The sequence below is a fragment of the Entelurus aequoreus genome, linkage group LG21, assembly GCF_033978785.1.
Source record: "Entelurus aequoreus isolate RoL-2023_Sb linkage group LG21, RoL_Eaeq_v1.1, whole genome shotgun sequence".
NCBI classification, from domain to species: Eukaryota; Metazoa; Chordata; class Actinopteri; order Syngnathiformes; family Syngnathidae; genus Entelurus; species Entelurus aequoreus.
The window spans coordinates 10,588,392-10,609,592 of NC_084751.1; the positions used below are offsets into that span (position 1 = coordinate 10,588,392).

At 39.5% G+C, this 21,201-nt stretch overlaps 2 protein-coding genes across 4 annotated transcripts; both read right to left on the bottom strand.

Moving 5' to 3' along the window:
- Positions 1-879: 879 nt before the first annotated feature.
- Positions 880-11,071, bottom strand: ugcg (UDP-glucose ceramide glucosyltransferase). The gene is made up of 10 exons (XM_062031917.1): positions 10,377-11,071; positions 7,553-7,697; positions 7,373-7,475; positions 7,204-7,305; positions 7,021-7,133; positions 2,086-2,264; positions 1,927-2,013; positions 1,723-1,830; positions 1,567-1,645; positions 880-1,497 (listed from the first exon to the last, which is right to left on the bottom strand). Exons 1-10 carry the CDS (start codon positions 10,472-10,474, stop codon positions 1,327-1,329), a joined length of 1,185 nt encoding a protein of 394 aa, XP_061887901.1. The 5' UTR covers positions 10,475-11,071; the 3' UTR covers positions 880-1,326.
- Positions 11,072-13,402: 2,331 nt separating this feature from the next.
- On the bottom strand, positions 13,403-21,142 carry wu:fi75a02 (uncharacterized). Of its 3 annotated transcripts, none has more exons than XM_062031920.1 (11): positions 20,752-21,142; positions 20,541-20,615; positions 20,212-20,466; positions 19,782-20,130; positions 18,494-18,775; positions 18,403-18,429; positions 18,233-18,344; positions 18,065-18,156; positions 17,935-18,006; positions 17,731-17,861; positions 13,403-13,839 (listed from the first exon to the last, which is right to left on the bottom strand). In XM_062031920.1, the coding sequence occupies exons 2-11, from the start codon at positions 20,608-20,610 to the stop codon at positions 13,679-13,681; spliced, it is 1,551 nt and encodes a 516-aa protein (XP_061887904.1). In that variant the 5' UTR covers positions 20,611-20,615; positions 20,752-21,142; the 3' UTR covers positions 13,403-13,678. The 3 variants fall into 3 exon arrangements, with proteins under 3 accessions (XP_061887904.1, XP_061887902.1, XP_061887903.1); XM_062031918.1 differs by having other exon boundaries at positions 20,984-21,140; XM_062031919.1 differs by lacking the exon at positions 20,752-21,142 and having other exon boundaries at positions 20,541-20,741.
- Between the last annotated feature and the right edge of the window lie 59 nt (positions 21,143-21,201).

Below are 21,201 nucleotides of genomic sequence, written 5' to 3' on the forward strand. Positions count from 1 at the left end.
CGGCATAGCGCAACAGCCTACTGGCGCTGACGAGACGCGGGGCCGCCATCTTGGAGTGGTGATCCGCTCCACTCAGTCAAATTCATTTGGCAGGAGCAATGAACTGTCAGCGCATATAATTCATCTTACCTCACTGAATACCACTGATGATTTTCACACGATTTTTTGTCGTACGTGTAGCTATGATAAAGGACACATGTTTTATTATTCATAGTTTGCTTAACAGTAATAGAATATTCTTATATGCTATAAGTGACCAGTCGTCCGAGATCAAAACGGGGAATATAATCCCAGAGAAGGGGGAAAAAACCGTCAGCTATTTTTAAATTGAAGAAACAATATGATTAGGTTATATATACATGTGTATATCCTACATAAACAATGTGTGAATACATTAGATATCTATATATCTTAGGGACCTATAGACTGTATCTCTGTTGCTGCAGCAGCAGAGTTTATTCTGAAAAGTAACCCCCTGATTCCTATTTTCAACAGTCCGCTACTTTGAGCAAGAAAATGCTGAACACCATCTTTGTTTTCTACCTGTCAACTGTCAGTTTAGGCTGCTCGTCGGCTCCTCATCACCACTTCAAGATGGCGGCCCAATTTCTCGCGTCACAGCAGCCAATGCTGCGTCTACTTATAAGATGTCTACGGGTGTTAGCCTATGACTTTTGTTGGGGGGCGGAACTTCCGCGGAGCGATAAGGAAGTGATGTAATTGCCGGAAAAAGAGCGGAGACGCACATTGGTGTACTTATATCGCATGTTGGGCAATAAAGACAAGACAATAAAGACATTCCCGGAAGATTACAGTATTATGGACGTCACTTCACCTTTCAGCCTGCAGCAAAACGATGGACAGTGTCACAATGGTCGCAGCCAGTTTCATTTTGAAAAGACAAAACTTTATTGTTCCGTTTTGACAACACGTTGCGCTGTGATTGGTCAGCTGCGACATGAAAGGACGTCTGATTGGACGCCAACCTGGCGGGTTCATCCGACGTCACGTGACGTCATCAACCGAACCCCCCCCGTGGCTATGCTAACAGCTAATACTATGCTAATCTGGCGCTTGCTAGCTGAAATGTTGGGACACAACACTGGCGTGCGCAAGCATTTTTCGTCACGTGCACGCTCATAACACTGTTTGACAGCGTGGGAGCACGCGGGCTCCCCATTGGACCGCTCTGGCGACGTCATCCAGCATCACCATGTCTTCCTGCGCTCTCATTGGCCGCCGAGGCCTCGTTGACGTTAGCACCGAAATTCAACATAAATACTTTAAAAACATTAAAGTCTCTGTGGAGGGACGTCGTCGCGGCAACTAGACGTCCAGAATCTCCTCAGCTGTGCCGCCGCAGCGGAGCCGGTACCGGCCGGTCCGCCAGCTGATGGTCGGGTCCCACAGCGCCGACAGGAAGATCTGCACCGCCATGGACTCCCTGATGAACCACGCCACGGCAAAGTCCAGCTTGGAGAAGCTCGGCGGTCCGCCCTGTCAATCAAAGAGTCAAGTTGGGTGCGTGGCGGCGGCGGAGGCGGAGCCCAACAAACGTGTCGGTACCTGAACGCCCGTCAGTTGGATGTAGTCCGCCAAGAACCAGGCCAGACAGTGACACATGAAGAACACCATCATGTCCCACCTGGACACAGTCCACACTTTTATTGCATCACTTCCTGCTCGCCGCCCACTTTTACGACCACGTGATTGGCCACTGACCTGAAGACGTGATGCGCCGCCCAGCCAATGATGAGGCTGGCCAGGAAGCACTCGGAGATGGGTTCCAGCACGGTGCCAGGAAGCATGTTAATCCTCAGCTTGGTCCACCTGCAACATGCCAAAACGTCATCATCATCATCATCATCATCATCATCATCATCGCCAAAGTGGGCGTGGTCAGCCCCCGCGCAAAGGACAGGTCACCTGATCAGGCGTGACTGGAACTGGCCGATGGAGTACGAGCCGGAGTTCTGCAGGGCCACCTGCGTCGCCATGGAGAACTTCCAGCCTCTGAGGAGAACCAATGGACACGGAGGTCAGCGCCAAGGCCCCGCCCACAAGGCCCCACGCCAGCACGCTAACCTGTCGGCGATGGCCTTCGCCATAAAGTAGTCCTCTGCGATGTATTGCGCAAACGCCACCAGCCCGCCGGCCTGGTCCAGGACGTCCTTCCTCATCAGACACGACATGCCCGTCACGCACTTGATGCCCATCACGTTGGCAGAGATGTAGGAGCGCGGGTGCGACGTGCCGAAGTAGACCTGCAAGCAGAAGACGGTCACGCTACATCAGGACTGGCCAAAAGTTGACAAATAAAAGCATGCGGAGGCCATTTGGATATTTTTCATTTTCAAAACAAACAATATTTGGATTTGTTTTTACCTTTGTTTACTTCTTTACAAAGTCAACACATCCGCTTTAAGACTGTCAACACATTTTATTATTGAGCCCTCACTTCTCCTTCCCAGCGTGCGCGCCGAGACAGATAGTTAACAGCTTGAAGAAACAGACGTTTTTCTTTTGATTTATTTTTCTTCCTCAGTTTTATTTCTTTACACGTCTTCCTTTATTTAGGATTGTAGAACTGAAAATATAAACATTAGAAAAGTATATTGTGTATGTTACATACATAACGTAGCAGGTTTAATGTTGATACACACAGCAAAAATTGCACACACATGGTTTAAGACAATGAAACCTGAGGTGGAGCTTCACCGCCCTCTGCTGGTCAAATGCAGCGCTACACGTATTTAACCAGTTTTGATCGGCAAAGTTAAACAGACAAAAACCACCGTGAAAACAAAATACATCAAAGTCAGCAATTTCACTAAATGCATACTTTGTTGTTAAGTGGTATGCTGATAGCTAGCTGACAACTAGCGCGCTAATCACTAGCTGACAACTGGTGCAGTAATCGCTAGCTGACAACTGGTGCGCTAATTGCTAGCTGACATCTAAAGCGCTAATCGTGAGCTGACAAATACAGTCCTAACTGCTGGCTGACAACTAGTGTGCTAATCGCTAGCGGAAAAGTGGTGTGCTATTTGCTAGCCAACAACTAGTGTGCTAATCACTAGCTGACAACCGGTGTGCTATTTGCTAGCCAACAACTAGTGTGCTAATCGCTAGCTGACAACTGGTGTGCTTTTTGCTAGCCAACAACTAGTGCGCTAATCGCTAGCTAACAACTGGTGTGCTTTTAGCTAGCCAACAACTAGTGCACTAATCGCTAGCTGACAACAGGTGTGCTTTTTGCTAACCAACAACTAGTGCGCTAATCGCTAGCTGACAAGTGGTGTGCTATTTGCTAGCCAACAACTAGTGTGCTAATCGCTAGCTGACAACCGGTGTGCTATTTGCCAGCCAACAACTAGTGCGTTAATCGCCAGCTGACTCCGGGTGTGCTATTTGCTAGCCAACAACTGGTGTGCTATTTGCTAGCCAACAACTAAAGTTCTAATTGTTGGCTGACAACCAAAGCCATAATTGCTAGCTGAAAACTGGTGCTCTAATTGCTAGCTGACAACTAAAGCCCTAATTACTAGCCGACAACTAGAGTGCTAATTGCTAGTCGACAACTAAAGCCCTAAATGCTAGCTGACAACTGGTGCCCTAATAGCTAGTTGATAACTGATGCGCTAATTGCTAGCTGATATCTAGGACGCTAATTGCTAGCTGACGACCTGGTGTGCTAATTGCTAGCGGACGTCTAAAGCGCTAATCATGAGCTAACAAAAAAGTCGTAACTGCTAGCTGACACCTATTGCGCTAATCTCTAGCTGACAACTGGTGTGCTATTTGCTAGACCACAACTAAAGGTCTAATTGTTAGCTGACAACCAAAGCCATAATTGCTAGCTGAAAACTGGTGCTCTAATTGCTAGCTGACAACTAAAGCCCTAATTACTAGCTGACAACTAGAGTGCTAATTGCTAGTCGACAACTAAAGCCCTAAATGCTAGCTGACAACTGGGGCGCTAATAGCTAGTTGATAACTGATGCGCTAATTGCTAGCTGATATCTAGGACGCTAATTGCTAGCTGACGACCTGGTGTGCTAATTGCTAGCGGACGTCTAAAGCGCTAATCATGAGCTGACAAAAAAGTCCTAACTGCTAGCTGACACCTATTGCGCTAATCTCTAGCTGACAACTGGTGTGCTATTTGCTAGCCAACAACTAAAGGTCTAATTGTTAGCTGACAACCAAAGCCATAATTGCTAGCTGAAAACTGGTGCTCTAATTGCTAGCTGACAACTAAAGCAGTTTCAATAAATTCATACTTTGTTGTACAGTCGCTGTTAAATCTCCAATTTTCGCGATTTACTTAGATTTTTTGGGGGGTGGATAGTGCCATCTTCTTCTACTTCATTGTGACACATCTGCTTGCATGTGTGAGCAACCCTGTTCTACACGCTTTCATCAAGTCTATTTGGGTGTGGACCACCACTTGAAAATCCATGCTGGAGATCAGTGACTCTCGAACTATATTACAACTACAAAATAAAGACAACTCCAGATTGGTTTCTTTGTCTTATTTTGTCCAAAAATAGAACAACCCCATTCTGAAAATATGACAATAAAAATATAGAAAAAAATAGCGGCAGCGGTAAAGTTTAGATCCATGAAGGAAAACAGAAAGTGAATGAATGTTTATAAGTGAATACATTTACATATGCATAATCATGTCTTTTCTTTTGCATTATTTGTTTGTTTTTTAAGAATGAAGTAACGTTTATGACAACCTTTTTCCAAAACACAATATAGAATGTGAGATATAACGGGATAATGCATACATTTATCATTTCTTTTCAAAACGCTTACCAAAAAAGTGGGACCCCAAAAATGTACCGTGGGACCCCCATTTTTATGACTTGACAGGGTCCCAGGGACCCCATTTTGAAAATTCCTGGCGCCAACACTGATGGAGTATTGGTGCGTGCAGAGCAGCAGCAGGCGGCTGTGGCCTGTGGGCCGGTTTTAATAGATCATTCATCCCTTGATTTTGACACATAGCATGTAGTGCAGGGGTCCCCAAACTTTTTGACTCGTGGGCCGCATTGGGTTAAAAAAATTTGGCTAGGAGACACCGAGAGTAACAAGCGGTAGAAAATGGATTAGAAAAGAAAGATTTAAAAAAAAGAAAAAAAAAAAAATGTTTGGATGCTGGGGCCCCGGATCCCGCGGGGCGTAGTTTGGGGACCCCTGATCTAGTGGTACACCAAACGTTGGTTTTAATACTAATCAAATATCATCCCGGGGGCCACAGATCATTCATCCCTTGACTTTGAGACACAGCATCTAGTGGTAGGGATGATGTTTGATAAGGAATTATCGAGTTCGAGCCTATTATCGAATCCTCTTATCGAACCGATTCCTTATCGATTCTCTTATCGAGTCCAGATAGGTTGTTGTATATGGAAAAAAACACACAATATTTGGTTTAACAAAAGCTCACTTTTATTATATAATAAAAAAATTAAATCTAATAAATAAATAAATATTGACTGTTACCCACCTAAAAAAATAAAATAAAATAAATAAATATTGACTGTTGTTACCCAAAGTATATTAAGTGAGATTTTTCAGAAAAACAAATATATACAGTAACACAAAAACAACCTGTCTCTGTGATCACTATAGGTGTATAAATAATAATATAGTGTTAAATAAAATCAGTCCCTTGGGCACAAAACTGAAAATAATACAGCTCTCCAAAAAGTGCACTTCTGCTGCTATTTGACATAACTGTTTGTTATGATGCTTTGACATTTTTGCACTTTATTTCTTTATTGAAAGAAAATTCTATGAAGGGAAAAGTTGTTTGCAAATGTGGTTACAATGCTAAAAAATGAAAAGTTAAAGCTAAAAAAAGAAATACACTTTATTGAGTTAAAATTATTTCTTTATAGGGGGAAAAATGTTATGAGCTAGAGAATATAACAACTACACTACCCAGCATGCAACGGGAGTTACGAGCATGCGCGGTAGCCCCGAAAAGTGTTGCATGTTGCCACGCTGTGAAAGTAAACGTCAAGAACTCAGCCAACACGCCTCGTCTGCATTATTTATAATTAGACAGACAACACATCTACAGTGTGATTTTGTTTTGTTTACAAGGAAAGAAAAACAATAGTTCAAAAAGGGAGATATGTTGTATATATATGTATGTGCTGCGGTTGTTTTAAGAACGTTGCGACAGCTGCCGTAAAGGAGGTGCGTTGCTAGCCTGGTTGCTATGTTTCCGGTTGGTCGTAAAAGTGTTCGTCATGTGTTTGTACCCTGCTCAAATCTCTCAGTAAAGTTATTCGATGGATTATAGCTTTTGTTTTGAACTTTATTACACCTTGGAGCGCTTTTTCCCGTCCATTGTTTTCCTGCTTTCGCTATCTGCGCCTAATGACTGAGCTACGTGACGTCATTTCCTGTGATGTCCCACGGAGCATTTCTGGTCGGGACGGGATTCGAATAAAGAATCAACTCTTTTCCTTTACTATAGTGGTCTCGATAACGGGTACCGGTTCTTAAAAAGGGATTTGAGTCCGAGGACTCGGTTCTTTTCCTATCAAACAACCGGGAAAACCGGTTTCGAGTATCATCCCTATCTAGTGCTACACCAAAAAATCCATGAAATATTCAAATACATGGCAGCTTTCAATCAATCAATCAATCAAAGTTTATTTATATAGCCCTAAATCACGAGTGTCTCAAAGGGCTGCACAAGCCACAACGACATCCTCGGCTCAGATGCCACATCAGGGCAAGAAAAAAGTCAACCCAATGGGACAATGAGAAACCTTGGAGGGGACCGCAGATGTGGGGACCCCCCTGGGCAACCGGTGCAATAGACGTCGAGTGTGTGTTTGAGTTATTAGTCAACATTGCAACTTTTTCACGTTACTGTTTGATCTTTTATTCGTAATAGTTTTACAATGTAAAAAATTAGCAAAATAAAAGCCCCAGGGCAATTTGTCTGGGAGGCCCCTCTCGCTACATACAACATCAGCTAGTTAGCCTCACCTGCTCCAGCGTGGCGGCGAAGCCCTGGCGATCGGCCACATATGGCAGCCCGTGGACCAGGCCCACCTTCTCCGTCATCTGGTTGGTCATGTCCGTCAGCGTGTCCGATTTCACTGCGCACACAAACCCAGTTAGCATGCGTTAGCATTAGCACAAGCAGTAAAGAAGGCGAAGGTTAGCGACCTCTGATGCCGCTGTCGCAGATCCACACCAGCCCGTACTTGGCGCCCTCGTAGCCCGGCATCAGGTTGTTTATCTTGGGGTTGATTCCCACCTTTTTCCCGCCTGCCGGCGACACATTGACGGACGTTAGCGCCGCGACTAGAAGACGTGGCGAGGGAGGCGGTCTTACCGATGAAGAGGCGGGCGTCCACGTTGGGATACTTTCCCAAAAGCTTCTTACAAACGTCCACCGCCGGATCGTCCTGGTCCTGGACGCACATGAGGATCTCGTACTGCGGAACAAACACAGTGCTGGAGTGAGCGGGGAGGGCGGGGTCAAGTGGAGTGGGGGGGGCGTGGCTTCCTTCACCTTGGGGTAATCCAGCATGAAGAAGGTCTCCAGGTTGGAGATGAGGTTGGAGTCCATGCCCTTCAGGGGCTTCAGCAGAGAGACTCCCGCCATTTGCGCAAAGGGCTGCTTGACCTCTGACCTCTTCTTGTGAAGGTGGAGGCGCCTGCAGGGGTCAGAGGTCGGAAGTGTCACGTGACCAGGAAATGCAATGTTTTTCTTTTGAAGCGTCCTTTATTATTGTGTAATAGTGGTTAAATATATCCCTTTACAACAAATACTAGTGGAACATTTGCTGTGAAATAAACTATTAATAATAAAGTAATACTTCACATCATGTTGGTATCAAAACATTGCGATTAGGTCAAATTTAAGCGCTATTCACCCTATTTATTATTATTTATTTATTTATTATTATTAATAATGTAATATTCACATTATATTTGAATCAAAACATCGCGATTAGGTCAAATTTAAGCGCTATTCACCCTATTTATTATTATTTATTTATTTATCATTATTAATAATGTAATATTCACATTATGTTTGAATCAAAACATCGCGATTAGGTCAAATTTAAGCGCCATTCACCCTATTTATTATTATTTATTTATTATTATTATTAATAATGTAATATTCACATTATGTTTGAATCAAAACATCGCGATTAAGTCAAATTTAAGCGCCATTCACCCTATCTATTATTATTAATAATGTAATATTCATATTATGTTTGAATCAAAACATCGCGATTAGGTCAAATTTAAGCACTATTCACCCTATTTATTATTATTTATTTATTTATCATTATTAGTAATGTAATATTCAAATTATGGTTGAATCAAAACATCGCGATTAGGTCAAATTTAAGCACTATTCACCCTATTTATTATTATTTCTTTATTTATTATTATTATTAGTAATGTAATATTCACATTATGTTGAATCAAAACATCGCGATTAGGTCAAATCTAAGCGCTATTCACCCTATTTATTATTATTTATTACTATTAATAATGTAATATTCACATTATGTTTGAATCAAAACATTGCGATTAGGTCAAATTTAAGCGCCATTCACCCTATTTATTATTATTTATTTATTTATTATTATTAATAATTTAATATTCACATTATGTTTGAATCAAAACATCGCGATTAGGTCAAATTTAAGCGCTATTCACCCTATTTATTATTATTAGTAATGTAATATTCACATTATGGTTGAATCAAAACATCGCGATTAGGTCAAATTTAAGCGCCATTCACCCTATTTAGTATTATTAATAATGTAATATTCACATTATGTTTGAATCAAAACATCGCGATTAGGTCAAATTTAAGCGCCATTCACCCTATTTATTATTATTTATTTATTTATTATTATTAATAATGTAATATTCACATTATGTTTGAATCAAAACATCGTGACTAGGTCAAATTTAAGCGCCATTCACCCTATTTATTATTATTAATTTATTTATTATTATTAATAATGTAATATTCACATTATGTTTGAATCAAAACATCACGATTAGGTCAAATTTAAGCGGCATTCACCCTATTTATTATTATTCATTTATTTATTATTATTAATAATGTAATATTCACATTATGTTTGAATCAAAACATCGCAATTAGGTCAAATTTAAGCGGCATTCACCCTATTTATTATTATTCATTTATTTATTATTATTAATAATGTAATATTCACATTATGTTTGAATCAAAACATCGCAAATAGGTCAAATATAAGCGCTAATCACCCTATTTATTATTATTTATTTATTTATTATTGTTAATAATGTAATATGCACATTATGTTTGAATTAAAACATCGCAAATAGGTCAAATTTAAGCGCTATTCACCCTATTTATTATTATTTATTTATTTATTATTATTATTAATAATGTAATATTCACATTATGTTTGAATCAAAACATCGCGATTAGGTCAAATTTAAGCGCCATTCACCCTATTTATTATTATTTATTTATTTATTATTATTATTAATAATGTAATATTCACATTATGTTTGAATCAAAACATCGCGATTAGGTCAAATTTAAACGCCATTCCCCCTATTTATTATTACTTATTTATTTATAATTATTAATAATGTAAAATTCACATTATGTTTGAATCAAAACATCGCGATTAGGTCAAATTTAAGCGCCATTCACCCTATTTATTATTATTAATAATGTAATATTCACATTATGCTTGAATCAAAACATCGCGATTAGGTCAAATTTAAGCGCTAGTCGCCCTTACTGATAATTTGAAATACGAGTTTCACACAGAAAACCATCAAGTTTAAAACGGCGAGGTTGTGTTTTGACTGTGTTGATATCTGGACTATTTTCCAAGGGCTGCTTTACCTCTGACCTCTTCTTGTGAAGGTGAAGGCGCCTGCAGGGGTCAGAGGTCGGAAGCGTCACGTGACCAGGAAATACAATTTTATTGCTTCTGAGCGTTTTTTATTATTGTGTACTTATTATTGTGTAATAGTCGTTAAATATGTCCCTTTAGAACAAATACTTGTGGAGCATTTGCTATTAAATAAACTATTAATAACAATGTAATATTTACATCATGTTTGAATCAAAACATCGCGATTATGTCCAATTTAAGGGCCAGTCGCCCTTACTGATATGTCGAAATACGAGTTCCACACATAAAAATGTCAAGTTTAAAACGTCGAGGTTGAGTTTGGACTATGTTGATATTTGGACTATTTTCCAAAGTCCGAATGAGGAGCAGGAAGCGGCTCGTTAGCGTGCTAGCTAGCTAGCTAGCGGCTAAGCTATGCTATGCTATGCTAGGCTAAAGCGGGCTACTCACACGTAAATGATGGACATGAGATGCATGAGCCACAGCACCACAAACAACAAGAAGCCGAACACGGCCAGGCCCTGCATGACGACCTCCAACACCTCCATGTTGCTCCGCGGGGGGGCCGCCGGGCTCAAAGGTGTCGAGCAGCCGAGCGGCCTCGGGAGGGGAAGAGTGGACACCGGGACTCTCCAGGCAAAAGTGCGACGAGCTCGGCTCCAGAGAAGCCAACAAAACCCCCCAGCCCGAAGAGGCGCCCAGCAGTCCGCTCAGGAGATCCACCAGCGGGGACACGGAGAGAGTCCCACCCCGCCCGAACGGAGCCTCCTGCGGTTTGACAGTCAGCAGACCGGCGGACGGTCACTCAGCTGACCCGGCAGGCAGGAGTGGTTGTCCCACTTCCGACCACTTTCAAAATAATTGTTAACCAGGAAGTCAAACCTATTAATCCAGTCATTTTGTACACATTATAATACCACTAAAGGTGGGGGCGGGGGGAGTGATTAAAAAAAAATAACAAGGTGTCCAGTAACCTATATAGACTGGCGTGGAAAGCATAACGTTTCACCAAATAAATGTTCGAACTGGAATAACCACAATCTTCTCCGGCTGGCTGACGACGGTGACGTCAACGCGAACGTATTGCGTCATTTTTGGTTTCTCATTCCTGTGTGGATGATTTTCCGTTGACTTATTCATTCATCTATTTCCTCCTTCTTGCCTCAACACCTTGCAGTTATGTGTCCTTGTCATCACTCATCAGTCTTGTCTTGCATGCTCATATGATCTTATATCATACTTGCCAACCTTTAGACCTCCAATATCGGGAGGTGGGGGGGGGGGCGTGGTTAGGGGCGTGGTTAAGAGGAGAGTATATTTACAGCTAGAATTCACCAACTCAAGTATTTCATATATATATATATATATATATATATATATATATATATATATATATATATATATATATATATATATATATAAATACTTGACTTTCAGTGAATTCTAGCTATATGTATATATATATATATATATTTATTTTTTTAATTTTTATTTTTTTATTATTATTATTTTTTTATTTATTTATTTATTTTATTATATATATAAATAAAAGAAATACTTGAATTTTAGTGTTCATTTGTTTACACATATACACACACACACACACAACACTCATCTACTCATTGTTGTACTTGAAAGTACAATGCTTTGTTAAGGGTTGAATTGTCCATCCTCTTTCTATTCTCTGTCACTATTTTTCTAACCATGCTGAACTCCCTCTCTGATGATGCATTGCTGTGTGGCACGCACAAAAGTGCTTTCATCAAATGCACGAGAGTGTGGAATCTTCCATCTCTCCCTAGCATATAGCAATAAAGTACTATCTATCCATCTATCTATCTATCTATCTATCTAGCATGGCCCAAAACCGGTCAATCCTTGCTTCCTGGGGAAGATCTTCCCTGGCAAGCAATTGGTACTCCAGTACTTGTGCCCGGAGGCTGGTCAGGTCCAATCGCAGCTGCGGCAGACTTTTTTTAGGGGGGGCGTGGCCTCCAGCTCCGGCTGAATACCGGGAGTTTGTCGGGAGAAAATCTCTGTCGGAAGGTTGTCGGGAGAGGCGCTGAATATCGGGATTCTCCCGCTAAAAACGGGAGGGTTGGCAAGTATGTCTTATATTCATACATTATATCAGTGGTCCCCAACCCGGTACCGGTCCGTGGATTGATTGGTACCGGGCCGCACAAGAAATAATTGAAAAAAATAAAAAATAAAAAAAATAAAAATTATAATAAAAAATTATTTTTATTTTTATTAAATCAACATTAAAAACACAAGATACACTTACAGTTAGTGCACCAACCCAAACCCCCCCCCCCCCACTCATTCACACAAAAGTGTTGTTTATTTCTGTTATTCATATTTCTGGTTCCTACATTATATATCAATATAGATCAATACAGTCTGCAGGGATACAGTCCATAAGCACACGATTGTATTTTTTTAAGGCAAAAAATAAATCAAAATACCCTGCCCCCCCCAGCCCCCCGTTTGTTATGTAATGAATACATTCATTTTTTTGAAAACTAGCCTGCTAATCTGACAACTGGTGTGCGAAGTAGGGATGGTTGATACTCAAAATGTTGGTATCGATTCGATACAAAGTAAATACAGGACATGTATCGATACGGACACTGATACTTTGACTTGGAACGCATCATCGTTTTGTAACTTTGTCTCTACTTGGTTGATTACAACAACACAGGAGAACGATTCTAATATAGTAATATAGTATTGTACAAGTAATATAGTATAAAACATTTACTGAAATATTAAAAATTAAAATTTCCTTTTATTTTTTAGGGGAAAAAAAATATTTGTAAATTTTCAGTGGAAAAAAAAAAAAAGTCTAAGAAAAAAAAAATCCCTTATTTTGGAGGGAAACATCTCATCATTTGGAAAAACGAACAACGTGTTTGTTGATAGTATACAAACATTTGAACTGCAAATCGTTTTTGGTTACAATTTTCTCTGTTTTTGTATTTTTTGTTTACGGCTCTTGAGGGCGTGGCCTCCTCTGAACAATCAGCCTTTCCATTGGTCAGCATCGCTACTCCTCTGGTATTTTCCCTCAAGAGGTGTTAAATGCGGAAGTCGGCAGCAGTCACGCCCATATAAGGTCACGCGCGCTTCTGAAAGTGACGTCATCGACAATTGAGACCCTGCCATTGCGTAAGCGATGTAAAGTTCACGTATAAATGCGTAGTTAGATTTTTTTCAAGCTGTTTAGTTATAACAATATTTGGGTATATTTGATCAAGATCAATTATATTGTTGCTATAAATGAGGTATTAATCTAGTTTTTAATACTGATTAACAAGGTTTTCTTGATGCTAACCATAGTAGCATACAGAATAGAATAATAATAATAATGGATTAGATTTTACATCGCGTTTTTCTATTATTACATACTCAAAGTGTTCAAAGGCAAGTATATTGAGTGACAATAAGAAATAAATGATAAAAACATGCTTTCACAGTTTATTTTGTGCACAGTTAATTTATTTCACAGGCTTGTCGTTGTCTTGACTCTAATTGAGTGACAGCTTCAACACAGCAGCATTTCCCCCCCGCACATGTCCCTCGTGGTCCACACTATCATCTCTTAAGACCTTCTCCAGAAGTTCTCTACACTTTAAAAACTTAATTCGTTCCAAAAATAGCCCATTTGAATGATTAAAAACGCCACGTCTGCAGCGGGCGTGGCCTTCCGCAACATGAATCCAAGCCAAACGTCGGCACAGGAAGTGACATCACATGTCCAGTCCTTGACGAGTCAGGAAGTCTTCCAGCGCGCTCAGCCGCTCGACCAGCATCACGTCCACGTCCGACTCGTCGGCGCCTTCCACTGCGCCGTACTGACGCCGAGCGCCGGTACGCTTCCTTGGCGTAAAGGCGGCTAGAAGCCCCGCCCCTTTAAAGAGACACAACCCATTTATTTTCTTCTGGAGTGTAACATAACTTAAAAAGCATCATTAATGTGCTCGTCTTTCACTACTATAAATCTAATCATCTTACACTGTATTATGACAGAATGTAGTATGAATGTAAGAATAGTGTGAATGTTGAAATGGTTTAAATGTTGAAGAGTTTGAATTTCCAGGAAAACCGGAATTTGACTTGGAACTTGGGAAAGTGTTAGTTTGATGAGTGGAATGTGTTGATGTTGGAATGGTTTGAAGAGCTTGAAAAATGTCCCAATAAAGTTCAAATTTGAATGAAAATAAAAAGAAAATCTAAGTCTAAGTCTAAATGTCAAAGTAGTAACAGTTTTTTAATTGAGAAATTGTACTATGAAATTCCTGGAATTTCGGGAAAACCAGGAATGTTTCTAGATCCTAAACCAACTTGTTTTTTAGTCCTGACTAAGAAACATGTTTTGACAGTGGAACGGTTGAAATGGGATGAAAAAAGGAAAAGGAGTAGAACGATAAAGATTGGAAATAGGGTTAAAAAAACAGGAATTCCTGGAAATTTGTTGAATGTGGAAAAATGGTAGTTTGAATGTCCAGGATGAATTGAATGTGTTGAAGGTGGAATGGTTTGAATCGGTTGAAAAATGAACAATTCATTTTGAATGGGGAAAATGAAAAAAAAAAATTTAAAAAAAAGGAAAAAAAAGGAATTATGGGAAATCCGGGAATTTTTTAAAATAATTGTTGAAGTAGAGCACACAATTCCCAAACAGGCAGAATATTTTGAAGTTGGAACAGTTTGAATCAGATGAAAAATGTGGGAATTGTGGAACTTTGAAGAATGTCCTATTGATTTCAATGGGAATTTCCCAAAAATTTGGGAATTTCGGGAAATGAGGGATTTGAAAAAAAATTACTAGTAGCACGAATGTCCTGAATTAGATGAATTGGTTGGTGTTGGAATTGTTTAAATCGGGATGAAAAAAGGAAAAGGAGTACCGGTAGTCAAACTAAAAAGATTGGAAATAGGGTTAAAAACAAAACAAAAAAACAGGAATTCCTGGAAATTAGTTGAATGTGGAAAAATGGTAGTTTGAATGTCTAGGATGAATTGAATGTGTTGAAAGTGGAATGGTTTGAATCGGTTGAAAAATGGACAATTCATTTTGAATGGGGAAAATGAAAAAAAATTAAAAAATAAAAAAAAATTAAAAAATAAGGATTTTCCCAAACATTCTTTTTTTGTGTTTGAATTATCTGAACTGAATTTTTTTTCTACATTAAATAAAAAATTATCAGCAAAATTTTTGTTTAAAAATCCAGTTTGTTAAAATGCAGTCAGTTTCCTTACATGGGCAACTCTAATGCCATCAAACCTTCAAAATAAGGTTTTTCTTCTTTTTTTCTCTCCATGAAAACTTTTTTTTAACATGAAAACAAATTTAAGTGATATATTCTAATAATCGATATATTATATCATCTATTATTTATGTACTATTGGCTATAATACGTTTGAAAAACAGCTCAAATATCATAACAATGTTACACATTGCTTTATTTTTAAAACAAAGTCCATCTAAATCGGCTGTCAGAAGCGCATTAGCAGCTGGTCCCGCCCCTAGTTATATTTTCCAAATCCAACTCAAAGGACTGTTTGCACATTTGGCAAAATAAATTGCAACATTCAGGGAGGGCAGAATAATAAAGTGTTACATTTTACAATAAGCAGCAACAATTGTTGCATTGAACAAAGAGAGCACAGTCTATCTACCAAGTCAGATTTCTTGTACTGATTGTCATTCTGCTGATATAAGAAGAACAAAAATATATATATATTATTATTAATGGTATTATTAATAGCTAATAACACTAACATTTGTGTTTTAAATATACATAAAACATGTGTTTAGCCTTTTAAAAGAAAATATATGCATCATTGAAAATCAACATTTTCATGTCAGAATTGATGATGTCATATTGACCACGCCCCCACATATGTAATGACATATAGGCTGTTTTAAGATTTAGTGTAAAACAAAATCAGTGTAAGAAAGTTCAGTGCAGGAATTATTTGTTCTTCCAAACTCAAGACCCAAAACTTGACACCTCATTGACTGGTTCTGAGACAGGTTTGGTTTACTTTTAAATTTCAGAAGTGAGTCTTGAGTTTTGAAGCAACAAATATTTCTGCAATGGATTTTCAAACAATAACTTTTCCACACGACATTTTAAAACACTGCATTTTGATACATTTATTTTTTTACGCTGAATTTTAGAACACTGTTTTAACAAACTGAATTTTTAAACTGAATGTTTTTTTACACTGTATTTTAAACTGAATTTGTAAAGCCTGATTTTTTACACTGTATTTTAGAACACTGTGTTTTAACAAATTGATTTTTCAAACTGAATTTTTAAACCCTGATTTTTTACACTGTATTTTAACTAACTGAATTTTTTAACCCTGATTTTAGAAAACTGTATTTTAACAAATTATTTTTGAAACTGAATTTTAAAACATTGTTCTTTAAACAAACTGAAATTTTAAACACTGATTTTTTACAAAACTGTATTTTAACTAACTGAATTTTTGAACACTCTGTTTTAACAAACAGCATTTTTTAAACCCTGATTTTTTACACTGTATTTTAACAAACTGATTTTTAAAACAATTTTTTACACCGTATTTTAACAAACTGAACATAGATTTTTTTACATTGAATTTTAGGACACTATTTTGACAAACTGAATTGTTTACACTGTATTTTAACAAGCTGAAATTTTAAACAACATTTTTTACACTGAATTTTAAGATGTTTTTTAACAAACTGAATTTTTAAATCATGATTTTTTACACTGTATTTTACAACACTGTATTTTAACTAACTGAATTTTTGAACCCTGATTTTTTACACTGCATTTTAGAAAACTGTATTTTAACAAATTGATTTTTTAAACGGTATTTTTTACACTGTATTTTAACAAGCCGAATTTTTAAACACAATTTTTTACACTGAATTTTAAGACAGTTCTTTAACAAACTGAATTTTTAAACACTGATTTTTTTTACATTGTATTTCAGAACACAGTATTTTAACTCACTGAATTTTTGAACACTGTTTTAACAAACTGGATTTTTAGACCCTGATTTTTTACATTGTATTTTAACAAATAGATTTTTTAAACTGAATTTTGAAACACAAATTTTTTTAGACTAAATTTTAAGACATTGTTTTTTAACAAACTGAATTTTTAAACACTGATTTTTTTACACTGTATTTTACAAAACTGTATTTTAACTAACTGAATTTTTGAGCATTGTGTTATAACAAACTGCATTTTTTAAACCATGATTTTTTAACACTGTATTTTAACAAATTGATTTTTAAAACAATTTTTTACACCGTATTTTAACAAACTGAATTTTTAAAACAGATTTTTTTACATTGAATTTTAGGAGACTGTATTTCAACCAACTGAATTTTTAAACAAATTGTTTGAACATTACATTTTTAAACACTAAATTTTAGAACAATTTTAACAAACAGAATATTTGAACACTTAATTTTTTTACACTGTATTTTAACAAACGGAATTTTTAAACACAAAGTTTGCTCACACATTTTTATTCAATGAAATAAATAAAAAAATCAGTTCACAATTCAAATGTAAAAATATCAGTTAAATAAATTCAGTGTCCAAAAAAAAGCTTTCCTAATCAAGACACAAATGAACCTTCATACTTTTCTCTAAGCTTCAACATTTGCTACTTGAAAATGACAATTTGGTATAACGTATGAGATATAAATCATTTTTATGTCATGTCGTCAAAATGTATTATTAAAAGTGTTATCTAGAGTGTGCTGGTCTAGCAAAAATACCCAGAATACCTTGGGGCCGCTTCCTCTTCCTGGGTTGAGTGAAGTCAGGAAAGAGGAGGAGCCTGCGCCGCCTCTGCTGGCCAATCAGAAGCAGGGCTCCGTCTTTCTCCCGAGGCTCCTCAAAGATGGTCTCTAAGCTCCTGCGGGGAGAGCAGTGCATGCTGGGACGTGTGGTTTGTGATGTCATCGTCATGGTGACGTGACCTCGCTGACCTGTTGTTGCTGGGAGATTTGTAGTTCTTGTTGGTGTAAATCTCCTCCACGCTGAAGTCTTTCTTCTTCACTCTGAAACATCAAGACTTTGTCCTCTTTGTCCTTTCTGGTGGGCATCATTGTGTCCTACCTCTGGACCTTGGGCAGTCCCATCGGCGTGAGATGCGTCTCGCGTGGCGGCGCCCGGCGGATTGGAATCTGGGACACTCGTTTTTCTTTCTGCTGTGAGCAAAAAAAGAGCCAAAAACTAAACAGGGCGAAATATTCACGAATGCTCAAAGTTAGCCTCGGCGCTAACCTCCCTAGTGCTGGATGCAGATTGGTCGGCCAGGGGCGGAGCTGATAAAGGCGGGGCCAAGCGGAGGCGGCTCCAGGCGCCGCGATTAACTCGCCGCTTGGTGTGCCTGCGACTGAAAATAACATGACGTCAATGGAAGGAAGTAAGGTTGGAAAAAAACGTCAACTGACCTGAGATCTGCCGAAGGTCGCCCGTAGCTGCCAATCCAAACACAAGCGTGAGCGACACAATATGCTAACGAGGCCACGGCAAACAACCCACCAGTGATCGGTGCTGAGACTGGGCGGCGCCGTCCAGTCTCGCAGACACCGCCAGGGATTCCAACAAGTGCCGCCCATCACTAAGACCCCCGCCGCCGCCACGACCACCACAGAGAGACGCAGCAGGGGGGCGGGGCCAAAGGAGGCGGAGACCAGCGAAGATGGCCGCGGCGTCCGGTGATTGGAGCCGTGCGAAGGGGCGGGGGTGAAGTCTGAGAAGCGCCATTGGCTGGAGGCGCCTGACAAGTGCAGGAAGTGAAAAGCATTGTGGGAAAATGTGTCGCTGGAAAAAAAAAGACCATTTATTTCACTTTTTTGCCCAATTGTATCATTTTCATCCATCAATCTATCCCATACTTGCCAACCTTGAGACCTCCATATTCGGGAGATTTTGGGGGGGTTTTGAGATGAAGAGTATATTTAGCTAGAATTCACTGAAATTAAAGTATTTCTTATATATATATATATATATATATATATATATATATATATATATATATATATATATATATATATATATATATATATATATATATATATATGGGAAAAAATCACAAGACTATTTAATCTCTACAGGCCTGTTTCATGAGGGGTTTCCTCAATCATCAGATTTTTTTATATATATATATACATACCAGTATATAAATAAAATAAATATTTGACTTTCAGTGAATTCTAGCTATATATATATATATATATATATATATATATATATATGTATTTTATTTTATATATATATATATATATATATATATATATATATATATATATATATATATATATATATATATAAAATAAATACTTGAATTTCAGTGTTCATTTATTTACACATATACACATAACACTCCGCTCTCCTCATTGTTGTATTTGAAAGTGCAATGCTTCGCAGCCAGTAGCACAGCCTTTGAAGGAGCATAGGTATGGGCAGTGTAATATTCTGGGTTGGAGTCAATAACCAGGCGAGGTGACGAAGTTACGTCTCTTTACTTCATACTTCAGAACCGACTCCCGCACTTGCCGTCAGGGTGCGCAATACAACGTAAACCGTTGGCCAACCAAAAAAGTAACCACAGAACACTATACCGTATAGTGTTCTGTGGTTACTTTTTGGTTGGCCAGGCGGACGTGACGACAGGCTGTCCTCACTCAGGTCCGCACGGACCTGGAGGGGGCGTGCCTTACGTCCGGCTGGGAATTGGGAGAAATTCGGGAGAATGGGAGGCACTGAAATTCGGGAGTCTCCCGGAAAATTCGGGAGAGTTGGCAAGTATGATCTATCCACTTCTCACCTGCAACCATTCCGCCTGGCGACATCTTTCATAGCCTTTGCTGATTGGCCGCCGCCTTCCTGTCTTTGATTAAAGTTGACAAGCGTGAGCGGCACGTCCTCCTTAGCTCCGCCCCCTGGCCGGCAGAGCACCATGCGGCCCACAAACCTCCCAGCATCCTCTTCTCTCTCTTCCACCGCTCCTCTTCTTCTGTGGCTCTTCTTCCTTCGCTTTCTGACCCTCCCCTCCTCCTCCTCCTCCTCCTCTCCTGATTGGCTGCCCTTCCAGCAGAGAACCGGGTCAAGTGACGATGAAGTAAGAGGGGCGGGGCTACACAAGGATGCAGAAAAGCCGGGGTAGGTGTTCAAAGCTAAACAGGAAACAAAATGAGACACCGGCGTCAGAGGTTGAGTAAGAGGGGAAGTCCTTATAAGGTAATGACAACAAGTACATGTGTTATCTGAGCCATTTGGAGGATATTTAGTGGCTCCTCCTCCATCTTCTTCTGTCGGCCTGCTCCTCTTCCTCGGCCTCCTTCCACTCCTCCTTTCCAGGGCGTCCAACCGCCGACCCAAAGACATCAGCGCTCCTCGCAGGAGGCGACGCATCTCCATCCTGTGAGCGGCGAGCAGGCGGGGCAGGAGGGTGGAACAAGGACAGCGTGGACAAGGACGATGGCACATGTCGGCGGTGGCGGTAGGCGCACCTAGGAGGATAAAAACAATGATGGACCGAGTCGTCTAAAGGAAGGAAAGCGCTAGAAAAAGAGGACACCCTCACTTGTTTGTGCCACTCCAGCGTCATCATCGTCAGCCAATGGGAGCGCGGGGGGCGGAGTCACAGCCGCCATGACGACTATCCAAAATCACCATCAATAAATAACAATTACAAAGCAATAAAGACAGAACCGACAAATGCCGTTCAGGAGAAAATGTATTTTGTATTGACTTGACATTCAAATGTATTCTCGCGAGATTTGACACAGACTAACCTCCGGCTTGTAGCGGCAGTGAAGCTAACTTTATAGCCTCGTCGCGGCTCCTTTGAGAAGCACCGCGGCAACGTCGTGGAAAGATGCCAACTGAGCGGCAAACGACGACATTTGTGGGGCAGAGCGCCGCGGCGATGGCGCTAACTACAGCCGCTAGCTACCGTTAGCATGCTACACTGTGTACGTAGCGTAACGCGCTTTTAAATGTCACGTTTCTCAATAAACATGTTACCTTCGTCACCCTCGCGGCTCGGTGGACTCCTTAAATGTCATTTTCATGTGGTGTGAGGCAAATGTAAAGAGGATATTCCAAAAGAATGCGGTCTTTCGCGAACCAGCGTTAAGCTGATGAAAAATCGCAGAACTTCCGGCAATATTGTCAAAATAAAAGCTGCATTATGAGGCTTAATTAGCTTTAAAAACTAAGGCACCAAAAGCATTTTTTTAAAA

Excerpts from the sequence above, each read along its gene's own strand:
- ugcg (XM_062031917.1), bottom strand. The coding sequence starts at position 10,474 with ATGGAGGTGTTGGAGGTCGTCATGCAGGGCCTGGCCGTGTTCGGCTTC. Across the intron at positions 2,265-7,020 it reads TCGCCGCCACGCTGGAGCAG|GTCTACTTCGGCACGTCGCA; the intron begins GTGAGGCTAACT and ends TTCTGCTTGCAG. Across the intron at positions 1,498-1,566 it reads TCCAACTGACGGGCGTTCAG|GGCGGACCGCCGAGCTTCTC; the intron begins GTACCGACACGT and ends TTTGATTGACAG.
- wu:fi75a02 (XM_062031920.1), bottom strand. The coding sequence starts at position 20,610 with ATGGCGGCTGTGACTCCGCCCCCCGCGCTCCCATTGGCTGACGATGAT. Across the intron at positions 20,467-20,540 it reads CGCTGGAGTGGCACAAACAA|GTGCGCCTACCGCCACCGCC; the intron begins GTGAGGGTGTCC and ends TTATCCTCCTAG. Across the intron at positions 13,840-17,730 it reads GAAGAGGAAGCGGCCCCAAG|GGGCGGGGCTTCTAGCCGCC; the intron begins GTATTCTGGGTA and ends GTCTCTTTAAAG.